This window comes from Meriones unguiculatus, chromosome 12 (assembly GCF_030254825.1).
Source record: "Meriones unguiculatus strain TT.TT164.6M chromosome 12, Bangor_MerUng_6.1, whole genome shotgun sequence".
In the NCBI taxonomy this organism is placed as follows: Eukaryota; Metazoa; Chordata; class Mammalia; order Rodentia; family Muridae; genus Meriones; species Meriones unguiculatus.
Window position 1 is genome coordinate 34,633,774 of NC_083360.1, and position 19,075 is coordinate 34,652,848.

Sequence of the window (19,075 nt, forward strand, 5' to 3'; positions counted from 1 at the left end):
TGACTGGGAGAAGTGCTGGGGTTATTATTTAATGCACCGGTTCTCAACCCTGGGGTTGCTAGCCCTTTGGGGATTACATATCAGATATCCTGTTTACCTGCCATTTAGATTGTGATTTATAACGGTAGTGACTTTACAGTTATGAAGCAGTAACGAAATATTTTGATGGTCGGGGCTCACCACAACCTAAAGGACTGTATTAAAGGGTGGCAGCGTTAGGAAGGCTGAGAGCCACTGATCTAACGGGCAGAGTGCCTGCTGGAGAAGATAAAATCACCCCGGAGATAGATGGTTGTGTGACAACGCATGTGTTTAATGCTATAAAACTGGGCACTTGAACATGATCAGAACGTATGGTGTGCTTCACAATAACGACATGGATAATAACCGTGAGTTATCAGGAGGCTGTGCTCTTCTGAAACTGAAGGTAGAAAAATGCAGACACACCTTGCAGGCCTAACCTGGCACCTGGGGGCCTGCATGTGGAAGGTGGCTCCTACGGATTTGGCCTAACCGAAAAAGAAAACAAAACCATAAAATCACTTGCAACATTCTGAGACATTTGTTGTTAGAGCTATCGCCCGGTTTTCTCGCGTAGACTTTGTAGGTGACAGCTCTCATGTTGCAGTGTCAAAAGGCTGGATGAGCCTGCCAGACCTACAGAATGACAAAACTATCTACAGGTCTATTTTGTTATTTGCCTAGAAAATAATTTTTTAAATTACTTGTTGGCTAGCTTGCATTGCATTGCGTGCTCGCAGAGGCCAGAAGAGCAGGAAATCCTGGGGAATTCCATTTGTCGGAGCTGAGAACCGAACCCGGGGCCTCTGGAAGGGCAGTCACCGCCTTTAACCACTAAGCCACCTCTCCAGCCCTTAAGAAAAAAAATCATAGTGATTTCAACAGAGAGGTGAAGGAGGCAGTACCTCAGGAAGAGGCCATTCGCCTGTGTAGAAGGGCAAGTATATGTTGTTTTCATTTTCAGCGATGGGCTTCTCGGTCCGGACTCCTAAGACTCGCACGTCCGCCATGTAGGATTCGAAGGTTCCGGAGGGACTTAGCCAGTATGCAGTCACGAACCGACTAGACCGCCAGGCTGTGGCCAGGCCCAGGCCCAAGCCAGCCCCGCTGTGGCCCCGCCCCCGCCGTGGCCCCGCCCCCGTTCGGCCCCGCCCCGGTGGACAGCAGCAGGAAGCGTGCGGGACTCCTCTGACACCGCGATCGCAAAGGTGCGGAGGGGGCGCGGGGTGCGGGCAGGATGCGCAGAGCCTCCTACGCGGCAGCCAGTAGCGTCCCGGACCCAGCTCCGGCCCATCCCGGCCATTATGGCCGGTACTCGCCCCTGCCCCAGCCGCTAGAGCGCCGCTCGGGGCTCCGCTGCTCTGGTCTGGGGGGCGGGGCCAGCGGCGCGGCGTCATGCATATGCATGAGCAGCGCGGCGGCGGCTCCATTGTGCCCTCCGAGCGGCGGCGGCGCGATGGCGCGGGCGGCGGCGGCCCGGGGGCGGCGGGCGGCGCCGAGGGCGGGCTGAGCGCATGGAGCGGCGCGGGCAGGGGGCCGCGGCGACGGGCCGGGTCGGGCCGGGCGGAGGTGAGCGGCTGGGTGGCGCGGGACACGGCGGGCAAGCGCGGGCGGTGGGGCGCGCAGGTGCGGCAGGTGCGGTGGCAGGTGCGGCCGGTCCCGGAGCGCCCGACGAGGTTTTGGCTTAGCTCGGCTCTGCCGCCCACCTTCGGGTACCTGTCCCCTGCGCCGTGCTGTCGGGATCACTCACCCCTCCGCGGAGGCTTTGTTGGGGCTGGCCCACGGTGCAAGTGGCCTTTGGGGGCCTCCTGAGCGGAGGAGGCTGGTGGGCCCTCACCCCAGCCTGTCGTTCCAGCTCTGGGAGCCGGGCAGGCTCACCTTCACGGAGCGCCCCTGGGATCCCACTTAGGTGCCCAACATCTGGGTGATGGGGGACGGGGGTCGTTGGAAGCCGTTACTGGCCGAGGAAGGTCCGCGCTGCCCCTAGGCTGAGGACGCCGACCTGTCAGTCCCTGTCCGGGTTTTTGACGGGAACACCCTTTTCCAAACTGAAGCTCAGGCACGAAGGTGCCCTGCTCTCCCTAAATATTTTGTTCTCCTTGTACCCTGAACACCACTCCAGGTGCCCACCGTCGTCCCCCTCCCCCTAAGGTATCCCATCCCCTCAAGGTGTCCTTTGCCCAGCGCCCAGTTGCCTTTCTTACTCCGTCACCTGCTCTGCTTTCCTCTCCTGTCCTGCCCCCCTCCTTCTCAGGCTTCCTTCTTTCAGTAGTTAGAGACGGTCTTTGGTGATGTCTTCAATTCGTTTGTGTTACTGCAGAAAATTTCGCAGGGACACAAATAGCACATGTGACCTGATCTAACACCGTGGTCGATGTGGTAGGGTGATCACAGACTCACCACTAGTACCAAGGGCATCCCTTGATACCTGAGAACGGGAACGAGGGAGGGAAGCTTAACCTTACTCACCAGAACTGACCTCAAGGCCCTTGATGTGCTCCCTGGGGATGGAAGCAGGCTGGGGGTAGAATGAGGATAAGCAGGTAAAGACTTCTGGGAGACAGGCTCAGCATGCTTAGGGAGCACCCTGAATGCTAGGATTGATCTCTTAAGGGCTGATGACAGAGAGGTGGCCACAAAACCTAAAGTGGCCTCCAGATTCCCATTTTAAACATTGTAGATTGGAGTCAGGATTGGCTGTCCCTTCGGCCGTTGGGCTATCGGCAGATGCTCACTTTGGAGCCCTTCGTGAAGAGTGGTCTGTACGCTGAAGCTAGGAAGTTGCAGCCTTGTGACAGCACAGGCCAGACCTCTAGCCTCCGGGGCACTTAACCTGTGTATCCTTTGACTCTAGGGACTCTGCTTCTGCCACACTTCAAACCTGCCATATCCTCCCCCACCCACCCGGCTCAGGGTTTCACTGTGTTGCCTTGAACTCTTCAGGCTTAACTGATCTTGCTGCAACCTTCCTGAGTGGCTAAGACTACATACAGGTTTACAGCACCTCACTCTTCCTGGACTGTCATTTCTCTGGAACCTTTTGATCCCAGGTTCTCTCTCTCTCTCTCTCTCTCTCTCTCTCTCTCTCTCTCTCTCTCTCTTCTTTCTTTCGTGGGGTGTGTTTCTCTGTGTAGCCCTGGCTGTCCTGGACTCACTCTGTAGACCGGTCTGGCCTTGAACTCATAGAGATCTGACTGCCTCTGCACCCAGGTGCTGGGGTTAAAGGTGTGTGCTGCCACCAACAGGCTGACCCCACTTTCTTAAGCTGAAGCCTAACCCTGGAACTTTGGAGGCAGTGAGCGGTTTCTTGAGCTGTTGAGAAGCTGCCTGGAGCAGGAATGCTGGCCGAGACCATTGCTAGGTCTTATTCTTAGCTGCTCAGACAAGTAGAGATGGATGGAGCCAGGAAGGCTGGGGTGTAGCTGCTCTGGGACACCTGGAGAGCTCTGGAACTCTGTGCTTGAGGGAGGATGTGACCTGACCCTGCAGAAAGTCTTGTACTCCTAGACGGACCTCCGGTCAGAGCAGCTCTGCTAGGGGACCTGGCTTCCAGCTGCAGTTGGCACACTGAGAGTTCAGGCCTCCTCCCCAGTTCCGCCTTAGGTACGGGAGGAAGGTCTACACTCACAGAATGCCTCCCTGTAGTCAGGAATAGGGTCCACTGGTTAGCAGATCCAGGGGCTCTGGGCCTTCCCACCCTGCTATGTGCTTAGGTGTGAATTGAAGAGTTTAGCAGGAAGTCCTCCCAGCACAGAGAGGCCTGTTCAGGGGGAACTGGAAATGTTTGTGGTCTCTGTCCACAGCAGAGATGCATTGTGGGTGGAATTCCCCCAGCCCGTGTGATGTCAAAGGCTCCTGTGGGTGTCTCCCTACCCAACACCTGCTCTTCTCCCTTCTCTCCAACTCTGTATTACCTAGATCAGAGGCTTTCACGCTGTGGTCAGGTGTGTTAAACATGCAAGGCTCAGGACCCAGCCTGACCTAATGACCCTGGGTGGGGCCGGCAGCCTGTCTCACCCGCTGACTGGGATGCTCTGGAGTTGGGTGTTGCCTGCCTTAGGTGACTTGAAATGAGTCAAGGGCTCACTGCCCGCCTCTCATCCAGCATGGTTCCCTCCCTGTGCTTGGTACAACAGAGCGGCCCTGGCCAACCCAACCAGCTTGGGATTACCAAAGCCTTTTTGAGAGGGGAGAGGTGGTTGCTACTGGTGGGGTAGTTTTGTAATTATGTAATTATTTTTTTTAAACCTGTTTTGAAACATAGTCTCACTCTGGAACCTAGGCAGGCCTTGAACTCATGACCCTCTGCCTCCATCTCCCAGTTGCTTTGATTTCATGTAGGCACCACCACACTAAGCTAGTCTATATAACACATCATCTAGTCGAGACTGGCCTTGAACTCCTGATCCTCATGCCTCTCTTCCCAGTGTTGGGTTATAGGCATGGGCCACCATAACCTGGTTTGGCTAAAAGTTTTATTGTGAGATGATTGTAGCTATAGTCAGTTGTAAAAAAATAGCAGAGAGATAGCCCTTGTATCTCTCTACCCAGTTCCCTCCAAATTGTAACATTTTGTAAAACTGTAGCACAACATCACTGTGGAACAGCACATGGCTACAGTTGGGAGGAGCCTTCCTGTGTGGATTTATAGTCACATCCATCTGCTAAAGTTATAGACATGGAAAGATCATCCTCCCCACCCTTCATTTAACCCTGGCCACTGTTAACTTTTTCACAATTTTCCCACTTTGGCAGGTGAAGGGATCATACAGTAGAGCACCAGTAATTGACCTTTTGCATCCGGCACGGTTTCCGGGGGTTCACCTAGAATAGGTTGCAGTCTGTCAGCAGTGGTGTGTGCCTTCATTGAAGGACACCTGGGCTGTTTCAGTCTTTAGCTGTGACAAAGAAGCATTCACATACAGGTTTTCCTGTGAACACAAGTTGACATCTCTCTGAGCTACATGCCCCAGAGCAGAGTTGGCTAGGTTGTATTATGGTAGCTGCAAGCTTGGGTTTCTAAGAAATGGTGAGGGTGGGGAAGGGGGGTGCTGCAGTCAGGATGTAAAGTGAATAAATTCATTAAGGGAGGGAGAAGAAAAAAGAAATGGCCAGACTTTTCTGTAGTAGTTGTGCCATTTATTTCACATTCTCCTGGGCAAGGTATGTGAGGTCTAGTTTCTCCTTGCCAGCATTTTGTGATGTCACTTTTCATCTTAGTTGTTCTTCTGGATGTACGAACAAGCTACTGAGCACTTTTTCTTGGGTTATTTACCATTCATACTCTCTTCCATTTATGTTTTGCTGATTTTCTGTTTGGATTTTACTTTAATAATAATTTAAGCCAGGCGGTGGTAGCACACGCCTTTAATCCCAGCACTCAGGAAGCAGAGGCAGGTGGATCTTTGTGAGTTTGAGGCTAGTCTGTTCTACAGAGCAAGTTTCAGGACAACTAAGGCTATACAGAAAGACCCTGTCTTAAAAATTCAAATAATAATTTGCTACTTTGTTGTATATTCTAGAAGCCATCTCTTTTGGAACAGGTGGCTTGCAAGCATTTCTTCCAGCTTGTACTGCATAATCCTTTTAGCAACTCTTTTGCAGAAAAGTTTTCAATTTTGATAAAGCTGAGCTTATTTGTTATATGGAGCACACCTTTTGATGTCAAATCTATGAACTTTTTACCTGGCCTGGGTCCTGTAGAGCTTCTTTTACCTTTCCCAGACTTTTTACAGTTCTGTATTTTACATTTAAACCTAGGACCTAGTTAATTTTGATATATGGTGTGAATTGATTGTTGTTGAAGTGCTAAGATTCAAGCCCAGAACATGACAACATGCCAGCCTCTGCCACCAAGCTGGCACACTGTGGCTCCTGTTGCCTAGGCAGGACTTGGTCTGGGAAAGGCCAGAATGAAGTCTAGTCGCCCCTGAGGTTAGAGAACAGAATGCTGTGGGTGGAGCTTCTTTGCCCTGGTCATTCTCTTCCCTTCTGGTGCTGGGTGTGGGGACCCCTGGAAGCCTCAGGCTGTCCAGGCAGGACCAAGGCTCAGTCCCCACACAGTCCCCTTTTCTCATGTTCTCTCACCTGTTCTGGGCTTTGTGTGTGTAGCAGGGCTCCAGGTCTGTGCTGAGCTCTGAAGGCTAAGTCCCAGAGCTGAGCGTGTGCTGGGGTATCCCTTGCTCCCCTAGACGAGAGGCTTGTGGTGCTGAGTGGCGAGATAGAAATCACCAGATTTTAGCATGTTTCAAAAGACACCTGTGGCAGTCACATAGCCTCTACAAGGCAGAGGGGGTCAGAAAGGGGTACGCAGGCCTTTCCCTAAGGGGTCCCTGAGAGGGGCCCAACACATGGCGTGTGCTCCTCTGGTAAGACCAAGCAGAGGTGGGCATGAGGGTAGTTCAGGGTATGTTAGGACCTGAGTAAATGAGGCTCTGAGGAGGGCGGCAGCCCAGGCCTGGGGGTTGTCTGAGCCTGTTTGAGGAAGGAGCTTGCCCTTGGCGGTGTGGGAGACACGGCTTTGGAAGTAGCCTGGAGTTGGGGTTACTCCCGCAACTTAGCAGCTGTGTGGGAGTACAGACCTAGCGCAGTGAGCGGTGGGCATCAGCTGCTGGTCCTACCTGCCAGAGCCTCCCCTGTCCACCAGCCAGTGCTGCAGTTGGCCCCATCTCGCAGATGTGGCTTAGCATGCTCTCACCCCCACTGAAAAACAGCAGGCCTGAAAATCAGGGGCCTTTGCGTCTTTGGAAACCCCCACACACCTGTCGCGTTGTGTATGTCACTGCCCTGTTGGGAGCTGACAAGCGTCACCGACGGGTCACTGGGGGGCAGGACCGCTCACTTGACCCTGTACTCATGCCCATATATGTCGGAGACATGCACACACACATGCCTGCTCCCTCGAGTTACCTGGGTCGGTTTGAAGGGTCTGTGGCCTGAAGCCCCCGTCTACCCTCTTGGTAGGAAAGAGCTGCCAGCCGGGGGCTGGGTTGGTGCCTGTGTCCTGCTTCAGCTGTGCCGGTGCAGCCTTCCCAAGGCCACGCTGGTGGATGGACTGCTGCTCCACATCTGCCTCCTGACCTTCCCAGCTCCGCCTCAAAGACCGCTTCGGCTCTGCTCCTTCTCAGGTCTCTGGGCTTCCCCCATTGGCCCTCTGTCTTCCACCCGGGACCTGCTGAGGGGTTCTTGGTTTTATATGGATGTGGAATGGGAAAGAGTCTGTGGAGAGTGTTTGAAATCAGAGAACCCTTTTCCAGGGTTGGTCCAAAGGCTTAAGTTAGCAACCCTTGTTAGAGTCGCTTCCCACTGCATTCTGGTTGACCTCTGCCCTGGCTTCGTCCAGGGCGCTACGGGCTCCTGCTGCATCTAAGCTCCTGTCCGCTCCCTCCTGTCTAGCAGCCGGAGCAGCAACTCCAGATAAGTTCCAGCACTTTGGGCCTGTAGGCTGCTTCATCACCAATGAACCCCATGAACCCCATGAAACCTGCCCTGCCCCCTGCGCCACACGGGTGAGTACGGGCTCCTGCGGCCTGCCCCTTCTAGCAAGCCCTGGGCCTTGCGACCCTGCCTTAGTAGCTGTTCTCTCTGTAGTGATGGTTCATTTGCGTATGAGTCTGTGCCTTGGCAACAAAGTGCCACTCAGCCAGCCGGGTCACTGTCCGTGGTCACTACCGTGTGGGGAGTTGGCAACGCAACACAGAGCCAGGTGAGTGTGCACTGGGTCACCCTCCCGGAGCCCTCAGGGCCCAGAGCCTTAGGTGCCTCTACCATCTCAGGGTTCCAAGAACAAGGGACCAAGGCAACTGGCTGGAGCACAAGGATGGGGCTTCCTGAGGGCCTCAAGTCACTAGGTGCCTTTCTCCTGAACTGTCATGGGATGTTCCCCTGGCTTCAGAGACCGCCCCAGTCACAACTGTAGACCGCCGCTCCTACCCCACCCCAGGCGCTCCCCCCTTCCTGGGCTCCTCTTGGCACCTAGCGCTTTGGGGATGTGTCTTGAAGTCCGCGGTTTGTCTGGTTCTCTTTGGTGACTCCCACTTCCTTGTAGGTTTTGGGGAACCCCATGGGCCCTGCAGGAAGTCCCCCTGGTGGCTCCATGATGCCTGGTGTGGCAGGTGGCAGCTCTGCCTTGACCTCCCCACAGTGCCTGGGACAGCAGGCGTTCGCTGAAGGCGGTGCTAGCAAGGGCTACGTGCAGCAAGGAGTGTATGGCAGAGGGGCCTACCCTGGGGGATCCAGTTTCACCGCCGGGTAAGCAGGGCCCCGCACCTGGCCAGCGGCTTGAAGCCATCAGCCTGGCGGGTGCACAAAAGGGTGGGATGCTGCCTCTGTCTCCAGTAGCTACAGTATGAAAGAATGAGCTGGGCACAGTGGCGCACGCCTGTGATCCCAGCACTCAGAGAGGCAGAGGCAGGCAGAGCTCTCTGAGTTCGAGGCCAGCCTGGTCTACAAAGCGAGTCCAGGACAGCCAGGGCCACACAGAGACACTCTGTTTGGAAGAGAGAGAAAAAAGGGCTCCCCCGAGTGCTGTGTCCAGGGCAAGCCTTTGTAGAGAGTGAGGCAGTCCTCTGTCATCACCTGCAGGTATGCAGGGGGCCCTGGAGGCTTGGGCCTTCCCTCACATGCCGCACGGCCCTCGACTGACTTCACACAAGCGGCAGCTGCCGCGGCCATGGCTGCTGCCGCGGCCACGGCCACGGCCACGGCCACAGCCACTGTGGCTGCCCTGCAGGAGAAGCAGAGCCAGGAGCTAAGCCAATACGGAGCGGTAAGGCCCTGTCAGGTTCCTTCCATGTGGTGGCAAGTATGGGTGGGCTTGGTAGACTTGGCAAGGCAGTGAGTGCTGGGGACAACTGTGGACGGTGCTGGGATCTCCTGAGGCCAATAATGAAAGAGAGGAGCAGGAAGAGGGAGGCCCACGGCTGAGAGAGGGGTCCAGACCATTCCTCCTCTTCTCTTCTCAGATGGGGACTGGGCAGTCTTTCAACAGCCAGTTTCTGCAGCATGGAGGTCCTCGGGGTCCCAGCGTGCCTCCTGGCATGAACCCTTCTGGCATGGGAGGAATGATGGGCCCCTCTGGCCTCTCCTCCATGACCATGAACCCTACCCGGGCAGCAGGCATGACACCCTTATACGCAGGACAGCGGCTGCCTCAGCATGGCTACCCTGGGCCGCCTCAGGCCCAGCCACTGCCCCGACAGGGGGTCAAGAGAGCCTATTCAGAGGTGAGTGCCTTGGCTGCTCAGCTTGGGGTCCTAGGGGATGGTTGCCCTATTCCGGTCGGTGCCCTCTGAGTTGTAACAAGGGTGACTTCTGCAGTGACAGAGAACTACCCTGCCCGGCAGGATCGTGAAGACCCTTTCTCTCCCCTCTCTCTGCTTCTTCTCAGGTGTACCCTGGGCAGCAGTATCTGCAAGGAGGCCAGTATGCTGCCAGCACTGCCCAGTATGCTCCCGGCCCTGGGCAGCCCCCGGGCTCTGCCTCCTCTTATCCTGGACACAGGCTGTCCCTGCAGCAAAGCATGGGCTCCCTGTCCCTGTCTGCACCTGGCCCCACGGGACTGCACTACAAGGTAAGACTGGCTCCACGGGCCTGTGCTGGGTGGAGTGCCATAGGACTTAGGGGGGACCTCTAGGCAGGTTGGCCAGGGAAATCTAGTCCGTCCAAGAACGGCTCTCAGGGTGACCGTTCTAGTTCCGTGATATATGCGTATACATATACATACGGATATACATGGGTATTTGGTGTAGATTGCTGCAAACAGGCTTCCAAGCCGGTCTGACAACCTTTGTGGAATTGTACATTTCAATCCCTCACTCCTCCACCCTGCATCCTGACCACTGTTTAAGAGACAGGCCCTTGCTGGCAATGTACCTTCTCTGGGTACATGGAGAATGAGCACATCTCACCGGGAGCCTGGGTAGGCAGAAGTTCAAGGCTGAGAAGAGGGAATGCAAGAGGAGTGTTGTGTGCACCTGTCTTTCAGCCCTTCCCGCTTGGAAGGTCATTCCTGTTTCTGTAGTGCTAACTTTCTGCATTATGAGATCAGCAATGTTTCTTACAGATCATGGGGAGCGTAGCTAATGCACAGATCAGCACCCATGTGTGGTGGAGGGTCTGGGACTGGGCCTAAGGGGTCAATATGGGGCAGGCTGGAGCCCCAGGCACACACAGTTTTCTTTCCCACAGCCCACAGAGCAGTTCAACGGGCAGGGCGCCAACTTCAACGGGGGCAGCATCAGCTACAGCCAGCCTGGCTTGAGTGGGGTACGGGGCTTGGCAGGGCGGATGGGCCGGGAGGCTCACAGGGCGGGCATATGGAAAGAGGGCACCATGGCAGGAGGAAGTGTAGGCTCCCTGCCTGGCAGTCCAGGGCTGCCTCCTGCCCACTCGTCTTCTGATGGTTTCCAGGGGTGCTCCGTGAACAGACCACCCTCCCACCCTGCCATTCTGCTTTGACTGTTTATGCTCAACCTCTACAGCCTTCCCGCTCCATCCCTGGTTACCCCAGCTCCCCACTGCCGGGGAATCCCACACCACCCATGACGCCCAGCAGCAATGCTCCCTACATGTCCCCAAGCCAGGAAGTCAAGTCTCCCTTCCTGCCTGACCTCAAGCCAGGCCTCAACTCCTTACAGCCGTCACCCTCTGGTGAGTGTTTATCTTAAGGACAGCAGCCACCTGAGGTTGGCTGGGGTAATTAGGACTCAGTACAGGGAGCTTGGGAGACCAGGGGCAATTGTTAGACCCCAAGAAAAGCCCAAGGCCACAGCGTCGTGAAAAGTAGAAGGGTTAGATCAGGCCATCCCATTTCTCATGGTGGCCCTCTCCAGATCTGTTGGGGGTGGGGATAGCCTGTCCAGAAAAACGTCTATGCAACCAAAAGGAACCCTCAGCAGCCCATCCCTGGGTATGCGCCCTACTCCAGGGGGACTGCTGCAGAAGAGGCTAGCATCCTGAAACCTTCACATGAGCCCTAGTGCAATGGCAGGGGGCCCAGCCCGAATATGCTTTCTAGGTTGGAAGCATTCCTTGGACTGTCAGAATGTGATCCAGGTTGTACTGGATGACACCAAGGCAGGATCGAACTTGCAGGCTGTGGGCCCAAGTTCTGAAAAAAACACCAATGGGAGCCCGAGGGCGGGGGCGTCTCAGTCCTCTTGAGAGTTTCTGGCAGGGGTTGGGTTAGGGTTTGGGGGCCTAGGTGCAGAAGTATTTCTTGAGGGGTGGGATCCCTTGGTAGGGTACCAAACTCAAAGCCAGCACACCTCTGCCCTCAGGAAGTGGCCCGTGTGATGAGCTGCGCCTGACCTTCCCGGTCCGAGATGGGGTGGTTCTGGAGCCCTTTCGCCTGCAGCACAACCTGGCTGTGAGCAACCATGTCTTCCAGCTCCGAGATTCTGTCTATAAGACCCTGATGCTGAGGTGAGCCCTGCTACCATCCTGGCCCGGGGCCCTGCCTGCACAGTGTGGGCTCCTTTCACCCTCTTCCCTGCTAGGCCTGACCTGGAGCTGCAGTTCAAGTGCTACCACCATGAGGACCGGCAGATGAACACCAACTGGCCGGCATCTGTGCAGGTCAGCGTCAACGCCACACCCCTCAGCATCGAGCGTGGAGACAACAAGACCTCGCATAAGCCCCTCTACCTGAAGCATGTGTGCCAGCCAGGTCGCAACACCATCCAGATCACCGTTACCGCCTGCTGCTGCGTGGGTAGCCTGCGGGGCTGTGGGCGGGTCTGCAGGGCTTGGGGCTGGCTGGGACACCATGTGGATCATCATCTCTCCTGTGGGGTTGGGAGCTCGTGGGCAAGCCTCTTTATCCTTGAAGAACAGGGTGCTGCTTCCCTTTCTACTCTACTCTGTCCTTGCCCTTTGAGAAAAGGGAACCAGGGCTGGAGATGGCTCAGAGCTTGAGAGCATGGCTGTCCTTCTAGAGGTCCTGAGTTCAATTCCCAACAACCACATGGTGGCTCATGACTATCTATAGTGAGATCTGGTGCCCTGTTCTGGCGTGTAGGTGTACATACAGACAGAACAGTACATACATAATAAATAAATAAATCTCAAAAGAAAGAAAGAAAAAAAGAAAGAAGAAAGAGAAAGAGAAAGAAAGAAAAAAGGGAACTAGTTAAATAGACTGTTTCCCAGCTGGATTACATGAAAAGATTTAGTGCTCATGTTAATTATGTCAAAGAAAGCCAGCTGCACAGACAGCTCATGGAAGATGCTCCCGGCACTGTCCCGGGCCTCGCCGCGTTCGGGTGGGCAGGGCCCCGAGTGCACCCTGAGCTTCGGGCAGGCCGACTGAGGGGTCTGGAGCCGGGGTGGCTCACAAACCACATCCTGTCAGGAGAGCAGATGCGATAAACAGAGGAGTGTGCCAGGGACTTGAGGTGACTGGGTTTTGACAGGAGAAAGCCAGACAGTGGTCGAACAACAGCAGAGTGCGCTGCGGAGTGCTGAGAGGCACAGTGTGTGGTGCGGTGAGAGGCGTGCCGACGTAGGGCAGGGTGGTAGTGGGGTGAGCGTGCCGGCACTGGTGTGACGGTGCAGCCTGAGACACGCTGAGAAGGTGAGGCGGGCAGAGCTCATAGCCCCGCCCGAGGCTAACAGAAGTCGAAGCCCCCGCCTGTGTGTGAGCACTCAGGGTCTAGCTGCTGGGAAGGTGCTGCCTGGCTTTCTGCCATCTAAACTCTGCCCTCCGCCTGGCAGCCCTTGCGTTAACGCGTAGGCACGGCTGGCCCCCGAACGATGCGCCACCTTGGCCAGCCCCTCCTCCGTGTGACCCCCCTCCCTCTGTCCTTGGCCAGCCCCTCCTCCGTGTGACACCCCCCTCTGTCCTTGGCCAGCCCCTCCTCCTCCGTGTGACACCCCTCCCTCTGTTGCAGTCCCACCTCTTCGTGCTGCAGCTGGTGCACCGCCCTTCTGTGCGCTCCGTGCTTCAGGGCCTCCTCAAGAAACGCCTCCTGCCAGCTGAGCACTGCATCACCAAGAGTGAGTGGCCCCTCCTCCTGCGCTGTGCCAGACTGAACCCTGCTGTGTGCCCAGGGCCATTTCCTCTCCACCAGATGGCTCTGCCCCGGGGGCACTGGTTGCCTGCAGGCAGCTCCTCAGAGCCATTGACTGAGCAGTGACTGGTCCCTGGTTAGTGCACCAGTTCACAGCCCCACGGTGCTGGGGCCTTTACTCAAGTCCTTTCCTGTCAATGTCAGTAAAGCGGAACTTCAGTAGCGGCACCATCCCTGGCACCCCTGGGCCCAATGGAGAGGATGGGGTGGAGCAGACGGCTATCAAGGTGTCCCTGAAGTGCCCCATCACCTTCCGCAGGATCCAGCTCCCAGCCCGTGGTCACGACTGTCGCCACATACAGGTGTGTGCTCCCTGCAGACCTGTGTTGACATTTGTTGCCCTTAAAATATTTTGAGTTTGTGGAGAAACCAGAAAACTGACTCAGTATTGAGTGGACTCTAGACTGGAAACTGGGGGAACTGCTTAGCATTAAAAAGAAAGAACACGTGGTCCACTGCCAGCATTTACCCAATTTAGAGAATCTTGTGGTGATCCACACTGGTAATCCCAGGCCTCAGGCTGAGGCAGTAGGATCTTCAGTGTAAAGCCAGTTTGGGATACATAGTGAGAATCTGTCTCAGACTTTTTTTTCCCCCTTGAGATAGGGTCTCGTGTCTGCCAGGCTGGCCCTAAACTCACTCTGTAGCTGGGGATGGACCTGAATTCCTAATCTTTTTGCCTCAACCTCCCAAGTGCTGAGCTGGCAGGCAGACACCAGCACACTCAGGTGTTGGAAAAACAGTGTTCTGAGCTGACACCTCGGCCTCATCTTCCTTGGCCGGTGGAACCCCAGTACCTCAGCTGTCAAGACCAGAAAGGCAGACCTACCACGGGAGCCTTGTTGCTTCCCGAGTCCCCACAAATTAGTGTTGTTCCTTTGTTGCATGTTTGTTTGCATGTGACATGTAGCCCTGGCTGTCCTGGAAAGCTCGTTATGTAGACTAGCCTGGCCTCAAACACAAAGGTCCACCTGCCTCTGCCTCCTGCGTACTGGGATTAAAGTGTGTGCCACCCTCGCCTGGCACAACTGCCCTGGGTCAAGAGGTTCCTTGTGGATACAGCTGCCTGGTCCTTGCTTTGGTCTTAGGGCACAGCAGCGCTGGGGAGGGCTGCTTGGGGGATTCCAAACTATTATGCCTATTCTGTAGTAGAAACCTGATACCTAACATATACCTAATGAGTCACCTTCCAGAAGACAGAGCAGCTCTCTCCACTGACCCATGGTGAGGGATGACATGTCTATCTCTCTGCAGTGCTTTGACCTGGAGTCATACTTGCAGCTCAACTGTGAGCGGGGGACCTGGAGGTGCCCTGTGTGCAAGTGAGTCCGTCTTGTCCCTGATGAGGGGAGAGGTGCCGCTTCCTCAGAGGGTGGAACATGAAATAGCATCCGCAGACCAGAGTAGCGCGTCTCAGGCCTGAGACCTCCGACTAGGTGGCCTGCATAGCATCCCCTTGCACTGGACTACAAAGAGCAGTTTATCCAGGGTCACCTCGTGTAGGCTCACCTGAGCCTGATGCACATACAGGGGCCCCTAACAGAATCACCTCACACAGGCAGTCAAGCTGGGGAAGCGACAGGGACTGCACCCGACGGGGCTAGGCCTCCTCACCAGTCTCCTTTGCTTTCTGCAGCAAGACAGCCTTGCTGGAGGGCCTGGAGGTGGACCAGTATATGCTGGGCATCCTGATCTACATTCAGAAGTAAGTGTCTTCTTCCTACCACCCCCCCCCCACCATCTGTGGCCACCAGAGGGCAGACCTGGAGTAAGTGCAGTCTGTGGGGCCTCTTCCCATGGCGAAGCAGCTCCCCCCCAGGCCAGTGCCCACCGCACGCCTGTTAAACACCCTGAAGGTGCTGGGGAGCCGAAGGTCTGCTGGGCCACTTCCCGACAGCTGGGTGAAGCAGCAAGTGCTGGGCGAGTGGCAAGTGACCGGTACCCGTCTGTCCCTGCTTAGTTCAGACTATGAGGAGATCACCATCGACCCCACGTGCAGCTGGAAGCCGGTGCCCGTGAAGCCTGACCTGCACATCAAGGAGGAGCCAGATGGGCCAGTGCTGAAGCGCTGCCGCACCGTGAGCCCTGCCCACGTGCTCATGCCCAGTGTGATGGAGATGATCGCTGCCCTGGGCCCCGGCGCTGCCCCCTTTGCCCCTTTGCAGCCCCCTTCGGCCCCTGCCCCCAGCGACTACCCCAGCCAGGGTGAGTATAGCACACCCAGGCTTGCTCCTCAGATGACTCTGGGCAAATGACTCACCCTCTCCGGATCAGCCTCCTTGCCTATGGCAGTGCCGCCGTCACACATTTACAAGTACCATGCTGAGGATGCCTGCCCTTCATATCTCATCTGGCATGGTGGGGAAGTCCCATCGAGGCCATGACGCTAGGAGGCAGGGTAGCGAGGCTCCACCCTTCTTGGTTTGGATTGAGGTTTTTACTGAACTACTTCATGCGGGCCCCTCGAGGACCCCCACCGCACGTGTACTGCACTTGGTTGTGGTGGTTCCGTCCATCACTTCGGAGGTCTCCCCTCCTCCTACTGCCATAGCTCAGCCCTGACAGTGATGGGAACAAGTGGAGAATTACTGCTTGTGGGGGTGTGTCCCTCTCATGCCTTAGCCACCTCCCCACCTGGCACTCCTCTGCCTATCTGAGCTTTCTGTCCTGGCTTCCTCTTGTAGGTTCCAATTTCCTGGGGCCTGGAACCTTCCCAGAATCCTTTCCATCTGCTACACCCACCACCCCAAACCTTGCTGAGTTCAGCCAGGGGCCACCTCCCATTTCCTACCAGTCTGACATTCCCAGCAGCCTCCTGACTCCAGACAAGTCTGCTCCTTGCCTCCCAGGCCAGGTCAGTGCTGTTCAAAGAAGCCCATGGGTAGGAGTCTCCCCGGAAGTCCTCAAGCTATTTTAACGAGCCCTTTCTCCATGCTCAGATGGCATCAGCAGGCCACCTGGACCCAGCCCACAACCCCGGACCACCAGGAATGCACACCCCTAACCTCGGGCCTGCCCCAGGCTCCCAGCTACACCATCCAAACCCTCCCCCTGCCTCCCGGCAGCCCTTGGGCCAACCAAACACAGGGCCCATCAGCGAACTGGCCTTCAACCCTGCCACGGGCATGATGGGGCCTCCCGGCATGACTGGGGCAGGGGAGGCCTCGGAACCAGCTCTGGATGTGAGTAGCCTGTCCCGTGCTGGGGGTGGGAACCTTTGACACTGTCTGTGCTGTGCGTTGGTCCCCGAGTCTATCCCCCTCGCTTGATAGAAGGGAAGACAGTGAGCCTCCAGGAGAGAATGTCAGATAATGTCACCCGAGGGCAGCTGTCCTCACCTGGGAGAGCTGTCGGCACAGGTACCCCTGTGTGGCTAACGAGTCGCCCACCCTAGAAGCTTTTGGAGCCCAGGTGTGTTAGTACTGTCTTCAAAGTCCAACTTGACCTAGCCATCTGTTGCATCTTTTCACTGCAGGCAGCGTGTGAGCACAAGCATGGGAGACAGTTTGTCCACTGTCCTGGTCCATAACAACACTGAAGTTCCACATAAGGAAGATGAGGAGTAGGCCAGAGCAGAGAGCTAAGGGGTGTGGAATTTTACCAACTGCTTTGGCCCCTGGGGATGACACTGGAGATCCGTTCTCGGACCTGTGCGTCTCTGGGGCGCAGCTGGCTCACCTCGGGTTGTATACCCTGACCCCTGAGAAGTGTGTCCTGAGCTGTTCTTGTCCTGCAGCAGCCTTCCACAGGGAGATACAGGCAGCTTCATACAGCCAGGTAGCTTCACGCAGGCACCCAGCATTTGGCAAGAGAAGGACAGTTTAGTATCCCACTGGGCCTAGGGCCAGGACAGCATGGCCACTGGACTCGAAGGGTCCGAGAACACAGCTGTTAATGTGTTTGCTTTGTCCTCAGCTACTCCCAGAACTGACTAACCCTGATGAACTGCTCTCCTACCTGGGTCCACCCGACCTCCCCACCAACAGCAGTGATGACCTGCTCTCACTCTTTGAGAACAACTGATCCCTGGTGAGGACACATGCAGAAGACATCACCGCAGCCTTCCCTTCTCACCCAGCCCCACGCACACACCCTGAGCCGCGCCTGCCACTGCCAGCCCCCGATGAACCGGAAGCAGCCCTGTGCTCCAAGGGGCCCAGGCCAGTGGTCCTCACGGCCTCCCTCCATCAAGCTCACCGCTTACAGAATGGATCTCGTGAGGTGCCCTGCAGGCCTGACAGCCACGTGTGCATATCCCTAGTCCCAGACTCATGGCCTTGCACTTGTCTCTCCACCCTGCCTGCTCCCACCCAGCCTGCATCTTACCCTTCTGTTTCTGCTCCTCCTCAGAAGAGCTGGCTGGCAAGGCTGGCTCCACACCCTTGGCCTGCAGCTCCAGAGGCCTGAACCTGGCAGCCTCAGAACTATACAGAGCACCAGCCTTTGGGGGCCTGGCACTCCCTCCCAGCTGAATGTGGTGCGGGGGGTTCCTCCCTCCACCCCAAGCTTCAGACCAGGCCGAGGCTGGGGTGGGGGCAATAAAGCACAACTATGTACATAGTATAGAAACGCTAACAGCTGGGAAAGGGAGGGGATGGCTATTGAAGTCAGCATGCTCCTCTGTGGCCTGGCCTGGGCCTTCCATTGGTGTCTGCCCCTCCCTGGGTGCAGACAGCCCAGAGAGGTTCAGCCCCTCTAGGGGTGGGCTTCAGACTCAGCTCTATGTAAATTCTCCAGTGAGCTGCTCCCCCAAGTTCCTCTTCTCTGTGAAAGTGAAGAATTAGTACAGCTGTGTTTTTTAAACCACCTCCTCTTCACCCTGCGGCCCACACCCAGGTGGGGGAGGCCATTGCATCTGCTGGCCAAGCGCCTGGGTCTGCAAGCAGGGCGCTGGCCTGTGTGTCTCCTGTCTGTGCGATCTATTAAAGGACTCCCTCTTGGTGGGCCTGGATGAGTCCTTCTTTTGTGCTGAGGGGCTGTGGTCTTCCTGTTCTTAGCACCCCAAATTAAAACCTAGATCTTTTCATCCACGGTCACACGGTCAGGCTATCCCTGAGCTGTGGTAAATTTCCTTTACCCTGGAATTTTCCAAGTTGGCTCCATTGGCAGAACTATTTGGTAAAGTGTCTTGGGCTTGCCCTGGAGACATTTGCCACCATGTCACCTTCCCTGGGTGTGCCCTAGGGCAGGGAGCCAGCTATCTGTCAAGTGACTGCAGTGCAGCCACAGCCCTCAGCAGCACTGGGCTATGAGCCTGTGCTCACTGCCCCTCTTGGCCTGGGCCCTGAGGCCCTGCCCAGACAGCCTTCCTGTGCAGCCGGAAAGGTGAGAACCAGGGAGGGGTGAGGGGAATCCTCGGCTAGCTGCCAAAGCCTGTCCTGCAGTACCAGAGGAGGCTGCCCGCCTGGGAGGCTGCAGGGGAGGAGGGAGGAATTGCCTACAGAGCCCTGGTAGCTCTGAGTATCTCTGACATTTGAGAACGCACCAGTGGCCCTCTCCTTGCACTGGAGAGCCTGTTTCCAGCGTCTCTGTCCTCTTGCTAACAGTGGGGGGAGGGGACAGAAGTCAGGCACAGGGAATGTGAGGACAGCACAGCAGTCCTGGCTGCAGCCTCCACTGAGGAAGGGGGAGGAACAAACTGTCATGCACACATTTCCTCAGCCTGTTGAGAGTCTGGCGTTCCTGGTTCAAAATAGCACCAATACCAGGCATGGTGATACACACCTGTAATTCCCGGTGCTCAGACAGGATTGCTGCAATTCTGAGCCAGCCTGGTCTACATGCAATGATGGGGACTGAAGAAGGGCAGGGAGGACAATCAAAGGCTGCATCTGCACAAAGTGGGGTTTCAGCCACCAATTACATGAAGTGAGGATATGGTTCCCCCTCCCCAGGTGTGGTTGAGAGGAAGGGTTTTATTGTAGAAACGAGGCCAGAGGCATGAATCCAGAGCAGGTAAAGAACACAGAGCATGGCCTGTGGGT

At 56.2% G+C, this 19,075-nt stretch overlaps 1 protein-coding gene across 8 annotated transcripts; it reads left to right on the forward strand.

Moving 5' to 3' along the window:
• Positions 1 to 1,120: 1,120 nt before the first annotated feature.
• Zmiz2 (zinc finger MIZ-type containing 2) lies at positions 1,121 to 18,037 on the forward strand. 8 transcript variants are annotated; one of them, XM_021632665.2, is made up of 20 exons: positions 1,121 to 1,229; positions 6,985 to 7,148; positions 7,417 to 7,529; positions 7,612 to 7,726; positions 8,069 to 8,271; positions 8,605 to 8,788; positions 8,985 to 9,245; positions 9,410 to 9,592; positions 10,210 to 10,287; positions 10,503 to 10,671; positions 11,301 to 11,445; positions 11,520 to 11,730; positions 12,912 to 13,017; positions 13,236 to 13,393; positions 14,346 to 14,413; positions 14,728 to 14,796; positions 15,052 to 15,296; positions 15,776 to 15,945; positions 16,031 to 16,273; positions 17,007 to 18,037. In XM_021632665.2, exons 3-20 carry the CDS (start codon positions 7,480 to 7,482, stop codon positions 17,112 to 17,114), a joined length of 2,766 nt encoding a protein of 921 aa, XP_021488340.1. In that variant the 5' UTR covers positions 1,121 to 1,229; positions 6,985 to 7,148; positions 7,417 to 7,479; the 3' UTR covers positions 17,115 to 18,037. The 8 variants fall into 8 exon arrangements, with proteins under 8 accessions (XP_021488340.1, XP_060221628.1, XP_021488339.1 ...); XM_060365645.1 differs by lacking the exon at positions 1,121 to 1,229 and adding an exon at positions 1,461 to 1,590 and having other exon boundaries at positions 7,364 to 7,529; XM_021632664.2 differs by lacking the exon at positions 1,121 to 1,229 and adding an exon at positions 1,461 to 1,590.
• Positions 18,038 to 19,075: the final 1,038 nt, after the last annotated feature.